At 45.1% G+C, this 11,340-nt stretch overlaps 2 protein-coding genes across 3 annotated transcripts in view; both read left to right on the top strand.

The window, feature by feature from the left end:
* The first annotated feature begins 3,728 nt into the window (after positions 1-3,728).
* Positions 3,729-5,340, top strand: rln3b (relaxin 3b). Its single transcript, XM_071389923.1, has 2 exons — positions 3,729-4,102; positions 4,445-5,340. The coding sequence occupies exons 1-2, from the start codon at positions 3,925-3,927 to the stop codon at positions 4,738-4,740; spliced, it is 474 nt and encodes a 157-aa protein (XP_071246024.1). The 5' UTR covers positions 3,729-3,924; the 3' UTR covers positions 4,741-5,340.
* Positions 5,341-5,981: 641 nt separating this feature from the next.
* tnpo2b (transportin 2b) overlaps positions 5,982-11,340 on the top strand; it is a 30,238-nt gene continuing 24,879 nt past the window's right edge. For both annotated transcript variants that reach the window (XM_071389922.1, XM_071389921.1), the window contains exons 1-8: positions 5,982-6,243; positions 6,933-7,032; positions 7,220-7,295; positions 7,401-7,550; positions 7,878-7,984; positions 8,107-8,240; positions 8,698-8,779; positions 10,983-11,105. In XM_071389922.1, coding sequence (XP_071246023.1) covers positions 6,934-7,032; positions 7,220-7,295; positions 7,401-7,550; positions 7,878-7,984; positions 8,107-8,240; positions 8,698-8,779; positions 10,983-11,105 — 771 coding nt within the window. In that variant the 5' untranslated portion in view covers positions 5,982-6,243; position 6,933. The remainder of the gene's footprint in view (positions 6,244-6,932; positions 7,033-7,219; positions 7,296-7,400; positions 7,551-7,877; positions 7,985-8,106; positions 8,241-8,697; positions 8,780-10,982; positions 11,106-11,340) is intronic.

Raw genomic sequence — 11,340 nt, 5'->3', positions numbered from 1 at the left:
CCTTTTAAATGTGTAGAATAGCAGAACAGTATCCCATGCCGAGAGGAGGCCTTTTAAATGTGTAGAATAGCAGAACAGTATCCCATGCCGAGAGGAGGCCTTTTAAATGTGTAGAATAGCAGAACAGTATCCCATGCCGAGAGGAGGCCTTTTAAATGTGTAGAATAGCAGAACATTATCCCATGCCGAGAGGAGGCCTTTTAAATGTGTAGAATAGCAGAACAGTATCCCATGCCGAGAGGAGGCCTTTTAAATGTGTAGAATAGCAGAACATTATCCCATGCCGAGAGGAGGCCTTTTAAATGTGTTTTTTTCTAGGGCCCAAGACTAGATTCATCCAGCCATGTAGCCTACTGCAGGAAGCAAACATCAGAGTACAACTCCTTGTGGGCTATTTTAATCGCACTCGAGTTGTGTTTTAATAATTTTTTTATTTTGTATTTTATTTAACCTTCATTTAACTAGGCAAGTCAGTTAAGAACAAATTCTTATTTACAATGACGGCCTACCCCGGCCAAAGAGGTGTCCCTGATGAATTTGCTATTACAAAAGGGATCCCTGGCCCCCCAAAAATTGAGAACCCCTGCAATAAATCAAATCAAATTTTATTGGTCACATACACGTGATTATCAGATGTTACCACGGGTGTAGCGAAATGCTTGTGCTTCCTGCTCCGACAGTGCAGTAATATCTAACAAGTAATGTCTAACAAATTACACAACATATACCCAATACACACAAATCTAAGTAAGGAATGAATTAAGACTATATACATATGGACGAGCGATGTCAGAGCGGAACGGACTGAGATACAGTAGAATAGTATAGAATACAGTGTATACATATGAGATGAGGAATGCCAGATATGTAAACATTATTAAGTGAATGAGATACAGTAGAATAGTATAGAATACAGTGTATACATATGAGATGAGTAATGCAAGACATGTAAACATTAAGTGACTAAGATACCATAGAATATAGAATACAGTATATACATATGAGATGAGTAATGCCAGATATGTAAACCTTATTAAGTGAATGAGATACAGTAGAATAGTATAGATAGAATACAGTATATACATATGAGATGATTAATGCCAGATATGTAAACATTATTAAAGTGACTAGTGTTCCCTTCCTTAAAGTGGCCAGTGATTTCTAGTCCATGCCTATAGGCAGCAGCCTCTAATGTGCTAGTGATGGCTGTTGAATAGTCTGATGGCCTTGAGATAGAAGCTGTTTTTCAGTCTCTCGGTCCCAGCTTTGATGCACCTTTACTGACCTCGCCCTCTGGATGATAGCGGGATGAACAGACAGTGGCTCGGGTGGTTGTTGTCCTTGATGATATTTTTGGCCTTCCTGTGACATCGGGTGCTGTAGGTGTCCTGGAGGGCAGGTAGTTTGCCCCCGGTGATGCGTTGTGCAGACCTCACCATCCTCTGGAGAGCCTTGCGGTTGCATTAGGTCAATAATGCATGTTGACAACAATAAATGATAACAGATCTCTTCATCTTTTCTCCCTTACACACACACACACACACACACACACACACACACACACACACACACACACACACACACACACACACACACACACACACACACACACACACACACACACACACACACACACACACACACACACACACACACACACACACACACATGTTGTACTATCCTTGTGGGGACCTAAAATTGATTACCATTCAAAATCAAATTTTCCCTAACCCCTAAACCTTACCCTAACCCCTAACCCTAACCCCTAAACCTTACCCTAACCCCTAACCCTAACCCTTAAACCTTACCCTAACCCCTAACCCTAACCCCAAACCCCTAAACCTTACCCTAACCCTAACCCTAACCCCTAAACCTTACCCTAACCCCTAACCCCTAAACCTTACCCTAACCCCTAACCCTAACCCCAAACCCCTAAACCTAAACCTTACCCTAACCCCTAACCCTAACCCCTAAACCTTACCCTAACCCCTAACCCTTAACCCCTAACCCCTAAACCTTACCCTAGGGTTGCGACTTGTGTAATGGAAAATGGCAGATGTACTGTAGGAGACATTTTTTAAAGATCGAATATATTTGTATCCGTTCGACAGAGGTGGATTTTTATTTTTTATCAAACTTTTTTTTTATCGCGACAAACGATGATGGAAACAGTGTTTTTTGAATAAATGATGATTTCCGAATACATTTTGAAGGTAAGCGGTGCACGTGATGTTATTAAGCATAAAGCTCTACTCCGCATGTCATTATAATGCCTAGAGGCCTACCGCTTGAAAAATTCATTTATTCAACAATAATGACGTTTTTTTTTTTGCAGGACAAGGATTTTCTTGACTTCAAGAATGCCTGAATTGCTTCCCATTCCAATTAGAAATGTCACCGTTAAATTGTTTCAGATCATCTAGGCCTGCTTGGGTGCATGTTACACCATGGCACGGACCATGGTGGCGATAAGTAGGCACATGACAATTATTAGAATATGGCAAATATTTGTCCATTCTTGCATTCTATCCATGCTGGCTTTTGCGGGCTACCTGAGACATAACATATAGGTGGGCAGGGCATACAGGCTGTCGTCACTTTATTAATGCGCAATGTGCCTAATAGGATTATGGAAACATTTTAAACCACATCATTTTTATTCGACATAGGTTTTTGCGAGAAAAAAAAATAGTTTTTTTTTTAAAGGTGTGACATCATTACATCCAGCTGTTTTTATCGCCACGTGACAGTTCAATAGAACCGCATCGTGGCAGGCGATTGGCCTGTCAACTTTCAAACATTTCAAATGTGGACAACAATTCACCAGGAAAGTTAATGGAAAACATAGCTACTGTCTCCTTCCATGTCACAAGACTCACAACTAATACTCTATACAGGAGAGACATGGGGAGTTGAGTATTATTGCCTGTGCTCCTGTGTGTCTGTTTATGTGTCAGTCTTAGTGCATGTGTGTGTAGGTCTAACTCCTTGTTCATTTAAAACCCAAAGCAATAGCGATCCTATCCCTAGCCAGACATGATAGATAGCAGGTTCCCGAAGTTGTGACACTGGAAGCAACCAGGAAACACTGAAAGGTCGCTGACGATTAGATTAAAGACTACACCTCTGACATGACCTTTTAACCAGGGACACCATTTTAATCGCAACCTCTCTTATTGGGACCATTGTTCTCCTAAAGGTCTCAGGTCTTAGTCATTTCTTATCTGGCTGTACTCTGAGGGGATGAGAGAGAGAGAGAGAGCGAGAGAGAGAGAGCGATAGAGAGACAGAGAGAGAGAGAGAGAGAGAGAGAGAGAGAGAGAGAGAGAGAGAGAGAGAGAGAGAGAGAGAGAGAGAGAGAGAGAGAGAGCAGAGAGAGAGAGAGAGAGAGAGAGAGAGAGAGAGAGAGAGAGAGAGAGAGAGAGAGAGAAAGAGAGAGAGAGAGAGAGAGAGAGAGAGAGAGAGAGAGAGAGAGAGAGAGAGAGAGAGAGAGAGAGAGAGAGAGAGAGAGAGAGAGAGAGAGAGGGGAGACTTGGTCATAGTCATGGGTCGCCCCAAGTGGAACCCTATTCCCTGTATAGTGCACTACTTTAGACCAGAGTCCATATGAAATCCAATTGGCAGTGTTCAGAAGTTGTACACTACGTAGAAAATGAGGGTTCCGTAGGACGCATGAAGCTTCAGTCAGCGGCGCTGGGCTGGGCTCGCTATATAAGGGGTTCCGGGTCCGCCAAGAGAGCCACACAGCACCACCGGGTGAGAGCGAAGGAGACACCGACAGAGACACACAGAGACTCACCAAACCAAGACTCACCCAACCTTCACCAGACCACTGATCCACACCTGCAGCCGGGCTATCACTTTCAAGGCTCTTTCTCTTGGACTCCTCTTTCCTCTCTCTCTCTCCATCTGTCGCTCCTGATCATGTGGAAGGCTGCAGTGTTGACGTTTGGCCTGTTGGTGGCGCTGGTGGGTATGGTGCAAGCTGCAGAGGGCCAGGCTAACTCTATCTACGGGGTGAAGCTGTGCGGGAGAGAGTTTATACGGGCCGTCATCTTCACCTGCGGAGGTTCGCGTTGGAGGAGAGGAGTGGGCGATGCAGGTGAGATGGGTGTGTGTCTGTGAGAGACGATGGGTATGTGTACCTGTGGCTGTGGTTGTGTATGTGTGGGATTGATTGTGCGTGTGCGTGTGTGTGTGTGTGTGTGTGTGTGTCAGTCTCTCTTGTTGTGCATGTCTAAATGTCTGTCTGCCTACGTGTCTGTTTGACTGACTGACTACTCATCTGTCTGCTCCTGTAGGACCAACCATACTGAGATGTTTCCTCTCGTTCAGCACCAGAGACTAATATCTAATATCAATCCTTGCAAGAGAACCAGTTGTTCCTGAAGCCATTTCTTTTCTATTAAGCATTCAAATCATTGTATCTTCCTCTTCCTTCCAGGTGACATCTCCATTGACGAGGAGACTGAGGCCTACAGCCCATGGAGCTCCAACGCCATCCCCGGCCTCGCCAGCAAGCAGCGTCCAGGATTGGAGGCCCAGGGCTGGGCAGGCGAGGTCAGGGAGGGGGGCTCTGCCGCTGCTGTGTTCAGTCGTTTGGCCCGCTCGCCCATCTCAGAGGAAGTGCTAGAGGCGCTGCGCAGCGCGGACAGGAAGGGGCGGGATGTCGTGGTGGGCCTCTCCAACGCCTGCTGCAAGTGGGGCTGCAGCAAGAGCGAGATCAGCTCCCTCTGTTGAGCACTACCAACACCTCTCATTTCCATCCCTCCATCCCCTCGTCCCTCTGTTGAGCACTACCAACACCTCTCATTTCCATCCCTCCATCCCCTCGTCCCTCTGTTGAGCACTACCAACACCTCTCATTTCCATCCCTCCATCCCCTCGTCCCTCTGCTCAGCTCTACTAGCTCTCCTCCTACATCACCCCATCTCTCGTGCCTCTCCTCCTACATCACCCCATCTCTCGTGCCTCTCCTCTATCCATTCTACTTTCATTATTCTGGCCATCTCCATCTCTCACTAAAAATCCCTTCATTCCTGCCTGTCTTCCTCCTCTGTCCCCAAAATGTATTGCCTTCTCTCCTTCCCTCTAGCCCTCCATCCCTCCACTTTTCTATCCCTCCATTCCCTCCTGCCTCTTCTCCTTCTCCTGGATCATTGTGTTGATAATTCAGGGTCTCCTGACTGTGAGGGTGTAAAAAGAAAAGGTTACAAAGCAGCGCGAGCGAAGCCATTCTTTGACCATGCATGTATTCTCCCATCTATGTCAGTATTATGAGCAGTTTTTGTGTGTTTAATTACTGATATGACATTCCAATAAAGTTGTGTTTTGAAAGTGGTAATGTGTTACTCTTCATTGCCATTTCTCAATGACTCATACTTGATGTATTACAGTATCTGTAAAAGTATATATATTTGACCACAGATGCTTTATTTCTCAACAACACTAGACTAGATCAGGGTTTCCCAAACTCGGTCCTGGCCCCCCCTGTGTGCACGTTTTGTTTTTTGCCACAGCAGTACACAGCTGATTCAAATAACCAACGCTTGATGATGAGTTGGTTATTTAAATCAGCTGTGTAGTCCTTAGGTAAAAAAAAAAAACGAGCACCCAGGAAGGGCCCCAGGACCGAGTTTGGGAAACCCTGGACTAGAGGACGGGTTTTGTTGTATCCACCTGTTGTAACTTCCTCCTCCCCATCTTTGGTGGTGGCTGTCACGCACACCTGTTTAATATATGATGATCCCCACAGACGATTCTACCCTGCTAGGCCCACATGGCATTAAAAAGTAGACGTTTATTCCATGCCATAAAATGTCATTTTACACTGTCTATTCACTCACTGGTAAATGTAAATAGAAATTAGACTTTGATGAAAGATTCTCGATTAAATTGACTTAACTGATTTTGCAGTGTAATCACGTGTGATGTGAACAGATGGGCGATTGGGCAAAACTAATCAAGCGTATGGAACATTGAGCTATGTACGGAAGCCGAATAAGGACCTGCTGGTGGATTTTTGAATCTGAAATGACAGCTATTTCTCACACATAGCCAGAGCTACTTATCGAAAGGGGTTTCGGGATTATCTCTTTGCTCTAAAAACAAAGTGAGAGATCAAAACCCTTTGCTACTAAATACATCTAGCTTGCATCTGCCATTCTGTAAATGCTCATTGCCACGGTACCGGTAGCTACTGCTAACAAAGCAATTACGGATCTGACAAATCGGTGCGACCAGGTAAAGGCTTTCTTTGGCGGCACTTTCAACATGAAGCTACTAGCTAGCTACCTAACTAACAAGCTAACTAGCCAAATAACCAACGTTAGCCATATAATATGTCATTGAGTTGTCTTTATCGTTTGCACTTGGCTAGCTAACAATGTCTACACTCGTTCATTTGTTAGATGTTTATGTAGCTAGCTAACGAGCTAATGTCACTTGCGGCGAAATGCGAGGCCGTATCGGCCTGCTTGCCCAAACCGGCCAGGGACTCCCTACTTTATTAGTTAGCAAAATTGCTATCATGCAATGCGGAATACTTGCGGGGGCAAAGCTAGATGAGGTAACGTTGGCTAGCTACGTATTGAGTTTATAATGGGGACTGATTACTACTAACTAACTAGTTAACGTTAAGTAGGTAACTAAATTACTTTGTCAACGTCAGTTGATGTGATATTTGTTGTGACTCCAGGTTGGTTATGTAGCTAGTCCTGATGCTAGGGATTTAGAATGCGTTCTTCGCATTCCGACCCTTGACTGACGCATTCTATTCTTTACTCTGCTTCTGATGTGATGTTGGGCTAGAGAGACAACTCTGCTTGTGACAGCGACACTAGTAGAAACAAAAAACTATGTAGCCGGTGGAGGCTGTAAGGAAAATGTAGAGAAACATTCGAGTCACTCTTTCTCTCTCTGTGTGTGTGTAGGATGGAGTGGCAGCCGGATGAACAGGGTTTGCAGCAGGTGCTTCAGCTGCTGAAGGACTCCCAGTCTCCAGACACAGCCACACAGAGAGCTGTGCAGGAAGTATCCTCTCAGACACACAGGAGTGTGTCAGCGTTCGAGAGAGAGAGGCGGTGTGTGTGTGTGATTGTTTTCCGTACTTCATAATGTGTCTCCTCGGGGTGTGAGTGAAAGATGAGAGTCGTGATTGTTGGTGATTTGCCATGTTGATTGTTTTGTCAGTGAAGGGGTGTTTCTTAACAGTGTGTAGAAACTGGAACAGCTCAACCAGTTCCCAGACTTCAACAACTATCTCATCTTCGTCCTTACAAGCCTCAAATCAGAGGGTAAGTGTGTGTGTGTAGGATGTATATAAAATGGTTGCGAGCATTAGTCAGTGGTTACCAATCGTTCCCTCTCTCTCCCTCTTTCCTTTCAACCCCCCCCTGTAGATGAGCCGACCCGTTCTCTAAGTGGTCTCATATTGAAGAACAATGTGAAGGCCCACTACCAGAACTTTCCTCCTCTGGTAGCTGACTTCATCAAGAGGGAATGTCTCAACAACATCGGAGATCCCTCGCCCCTCATCAGAGCAACCATCGGTAAGAGAGAGAGAGAGAGTGTGGTTGAGTGGGTGGTTGAGCCTTTGCAGGTACTGGTATCAGTCTGTGTGGGAGTATGCGTTAATCAGCAAGCTGAAGTGTGTGTGTGTGTGTGTGTGTGTGTGTGTGTGTGTGTGTGTGTGTGTGTATTCAAGTTTTAATGTCACATACAGTGAAGTCCTTCTGGCAGCTCTAAACCCAACAAAGCAGTAATGGATGTTAAATTACAAGGTAGAACAGAAACCCACAATAAATAATGTTGTGTATAAATGTGTATGTGCCTATTAGTTAGTGTGTGTGTGTAACCCTCTGCCTCCTGTCTCTCAGGCATCTTGATAACAACCATAGCATCTAAAGGAGAGCTGCAGACATGGCCTGAACTCCTCCCTCAACTCTGTAACCTGCTCAACTCTGAAGACTACAATACCTGCGAGGTCACACACACACACACACACACACACACACACACACACACACACACACGCACACGCGCTCCCATCTAATCTTTTGATTGTTTATGTAGGACTTATGTTTAACTTTCTGTGTGTGTGTGCAGGGTTCTTTCGGAGCTCTGCAGAAGATCTGTGAGGATTCTTCAGAGCTGTTGGACAGTGATGCTCTCAACAGACCCCTGAACATCATGATCCCCAAGTTCCTACAGTTTTTTAAACACTGCAGCCCAAAGATCAGGTCTCTCTTTCTCTGTCTCTGTCTGTCTGTTTCTGTTTGTCTGTCTGTCTGTTTCTGTTTGTCTGTCTGTTTCTGTTTGTCTGTCTTTCTGTTTCTGTTTGTCTGTCTGTCTCTCTGTTTCTGTCTCTCTGTTTCTGTCTGTCTGTCTGTCTGTCTGTCTGTCTGTCTGTCTGTCTGTCTGTCTCTCTGTTTCTGTTTGTCTGTCTGTTTCTCTGTCTGTCTCTCTGTCTGTCTGTCTGTCTTTCTGTTTCTGTTTGTCTGTCTCTCTGTTTCTGTCTGTCTGTTTCTGTCTGTCTGTCTCTCTGTTTCTGTCTGTCTGTCTCCCAGATCAGGTCTGTGCTCTTTCTTTCTTTCTCTCAGCCCTCGCTCCATGCTCCCTCCCTGACAAGTAGTTGATTTCTTCTTAAAGCAGCTATTGAATGCAACCAACTTAGTTTCCTCTCCCTCCCTCCTCCAGGTCTCATGCCATAGCGTGTGTGAATCAGTTCATCAGCAGTAGAGCCCAGGCTCTGATGGATCACATCGACACCTTCATCGAGGTGAGACAGGGGTTGTGACTAAAATGGCACCCTAGTCCCTATATAGTGCACTACTTTAGACCAGAGCCCTAGTCCCTAGTGCACTACTTTAGACCAGAGCCCTAGTCCCTATATAGTGCACTACTTTTGACCAGAGCCCTAGTCCCTATATAGTGCACTGCATTAGACCAGAGCCCTAGTCCCTATATAGTGCACTACTTTTGACTGGTCTGTCTGGGTTGAAACCATCGAACAGACTTGATATACTGTACTGTCACAGTTGAAAATGCTTATTATAAAGAACCCCACCCCCTCCTTTCTCCAGAGTCTAAATGTTTAATATAAAGACCCCCCCCCTCTCTCCAGAGTCTAAATGTTTATTATTAAAGAACCCCCTCCTTTCTCCAGAGTCTAAATGCTTATTATTAAAGAACCCCTCCTTTCTCCAGACTCTAAATGTTTATTATAAAGAACCCCCCCCCCTCTCTCCAGAGTCTAAATGTTTATTATAAAGAACCCCCCCCCCCTCTCTCCAGAGTCTAAATGGTTATTAGAAAGAACCCCCCCCCCCTCTCTCCAGAGTCGAAATGTTTATTATTAAAGAACCCCCCCTCTCTCCAGAGTCTAAATGTTTATTATTAAAGAACCCCCCCTCTCTCCAGAGTCTAAATGTTTATTATTAAAGAACCCCCCCTCTCTCCAGAGTCTAAATGTTTATTATAAAGAACCCCCCCCCCTCTCTCCAGAGTCTAAATGTTTATTATAAAGAACCCCCCCCCTCTCTCCAGAGTCTAAATGTTTATTATTAAAGAACCCCCCCTCTCTCCAGAGTCTAAATGCTTATTATAAAGAACCCCCCCCCCCCTTTTTCCAGAGTCTAAATGTTTATTATAACGAACCCCCCCCCCCTCTCTCCAGAGTCTAAATGTTTATTATTAAAGAACCCCCCCTCTCTCCAGAGTCTAAATGTTTATTATTAAAGAACCCCCCCTCTCTCCAGAGTCTAAATGTTTATTATTAAAGAACCCCCCCTCTCTCCAGAGTCTAAATGTTTATTATAAAGAACCCCCCCCCTCTCTCCAGAGTCTAAATGTTTATTATTAAAGAACCCCCCCCTCTCTCCAGAGTCTAAATGCTTATTATTAAAGAACCCCCCCCTCTCTCCAGAGTCTAAATGCTTATTATAAAGAACCCCCCCCCCCCCTTTTTCCAGAGTCTAAATGTTTATTATAACGAACCCCCCCCCTCTCTCCAGAGTCTAAATGTTTATTATTAAAGAACCCCCCCCTCTCTCCAGAGTCTAAATGCTTATTATAAAGAACCCCCCCCCCCCTTTTTCCAGAGTCTAAATGTTTATTATAACGAACCCCCCCCCCTCTCTCCAGAGTCTAAATGTTTATTATAAAGAACCCCCCCCCCTCTCTCCAGAGTCTAAATGTTTATTATTAAAGAACCCCCCCTCTCTCCAGAGTCTAAATGCTTATTATTAAAGAACCCCCCCCTCTCTCCAGAGTCTAAATGCTTATTATAAAGAAACCCCCCCCCCCCTTTTCCAGAGTCTAAATGTTTATTATAACGAACCCCCCCCCCCCTCTCTCCAGAGTCTAAATGTTTATTATTAAAGAACCCCCCCTCTCTCCAGAGTCTAAATGTTTATTATAAAGAACCCCCCCCCTCTCTCCAGAGTCTAAATGTTTATTATTAAAGAACCCCCCCTCTCTCCAGAGTCTAAATGCTTATTATTAAAGAACCCCCCCCTCTCTCCAGAGTCTAAATGCTTATTATAAAGAACCCCCCCCCCCCCCTTTTTCCAGAGTCTAAATGTTTATTATAACGAACCCCCCCCCCCTCTCTCCAGAGTCTAAATGTTTATTATTAAAGAACCCCCCCTCTCTCCAGAGTATAAATGTTTATTATAAAGAACCCCCCCCCTCTCTCCAGAGTCTAAATGTTTATTATTAAAGAACCCCCCCTCTCTCCAGAGTCTAAATGCTTATTATTAAAGAACCCCCCCCTCTCTCCAGAGTCTAAATGCTTATTATAAAGAACCCCCCCCCCCCCCCCCTTTTTCCAGAGTCTAAATGTTTATTATAACGAACCCCCCCCCCCTCTCTCCAGAGTCTAAATGTTTATTATAACGAACCCCCTCTCTCTCTCTCTCTCTCTCTCTCTCCAGAGTCTAAATGTTTATTATAACGAACCCCCCCCCCCTCTCTCTCTCCAGAGTCTGTTTGCTCTAGCGGGGGATGAGGACTGTGAGGTGAGGAAGAACGTGTGTAGAGCTCTGGTCATGCTGCTGGAGGTCCGGATAGACCGACTCATACCACACATGCACAGCATCATACAGGTACCACCTACGACCCCTGACCCCATGACCCTGTGACCTCATACCACACATGCACAGCATCATACAGGTACCACCTACGACCCATGACCCTGTGACCTCATACCACACATGCACAGCATCATACAGGTACCACCTACGACCCCATGACCCTGTGACCTCAATCCACACATGCACAGCATCATACAGGTACCACCTACGACCCCTGACCCCATGACCCTGTGACCTCATACCACAC

Source organism: Salvelinus alpinus, chromosome 2 (assembly GCF_045679555.1).
Source record: "Salvelinus alpinus chromosome 2, SLU_Salpinus.1, whole genome shotgun sequence".
Lineage (NCBI taxonomy): Eukaryota > Metazoa > Chordata > Actinopteri > Salmoniformes > Salmonidae > Salvelinus > Salvelinus alpinus.
This window is presented reverse-complemented; position numbering and strand designations above follow the sequence as displayed.

What these genes read in the sequence shown, in the direction of transcription:
- rln3b (XM_071389923.1), top strand. Translation starts at nt 3,925, where the DNA reads ATGTGGAAGGCTGCAGTGTTGACGTTTGGCCTGTTGGTGGCGCTGGTG. An exon ending in GAGAGGAGTGGGCGATGCAG is followed by an intron (nt 4,103 to 4,444) that starts GTGAGATGGGTG and finishes TCTTCCTTCCAG; the next exon opens with GTGACATCTCCATTGACGAG.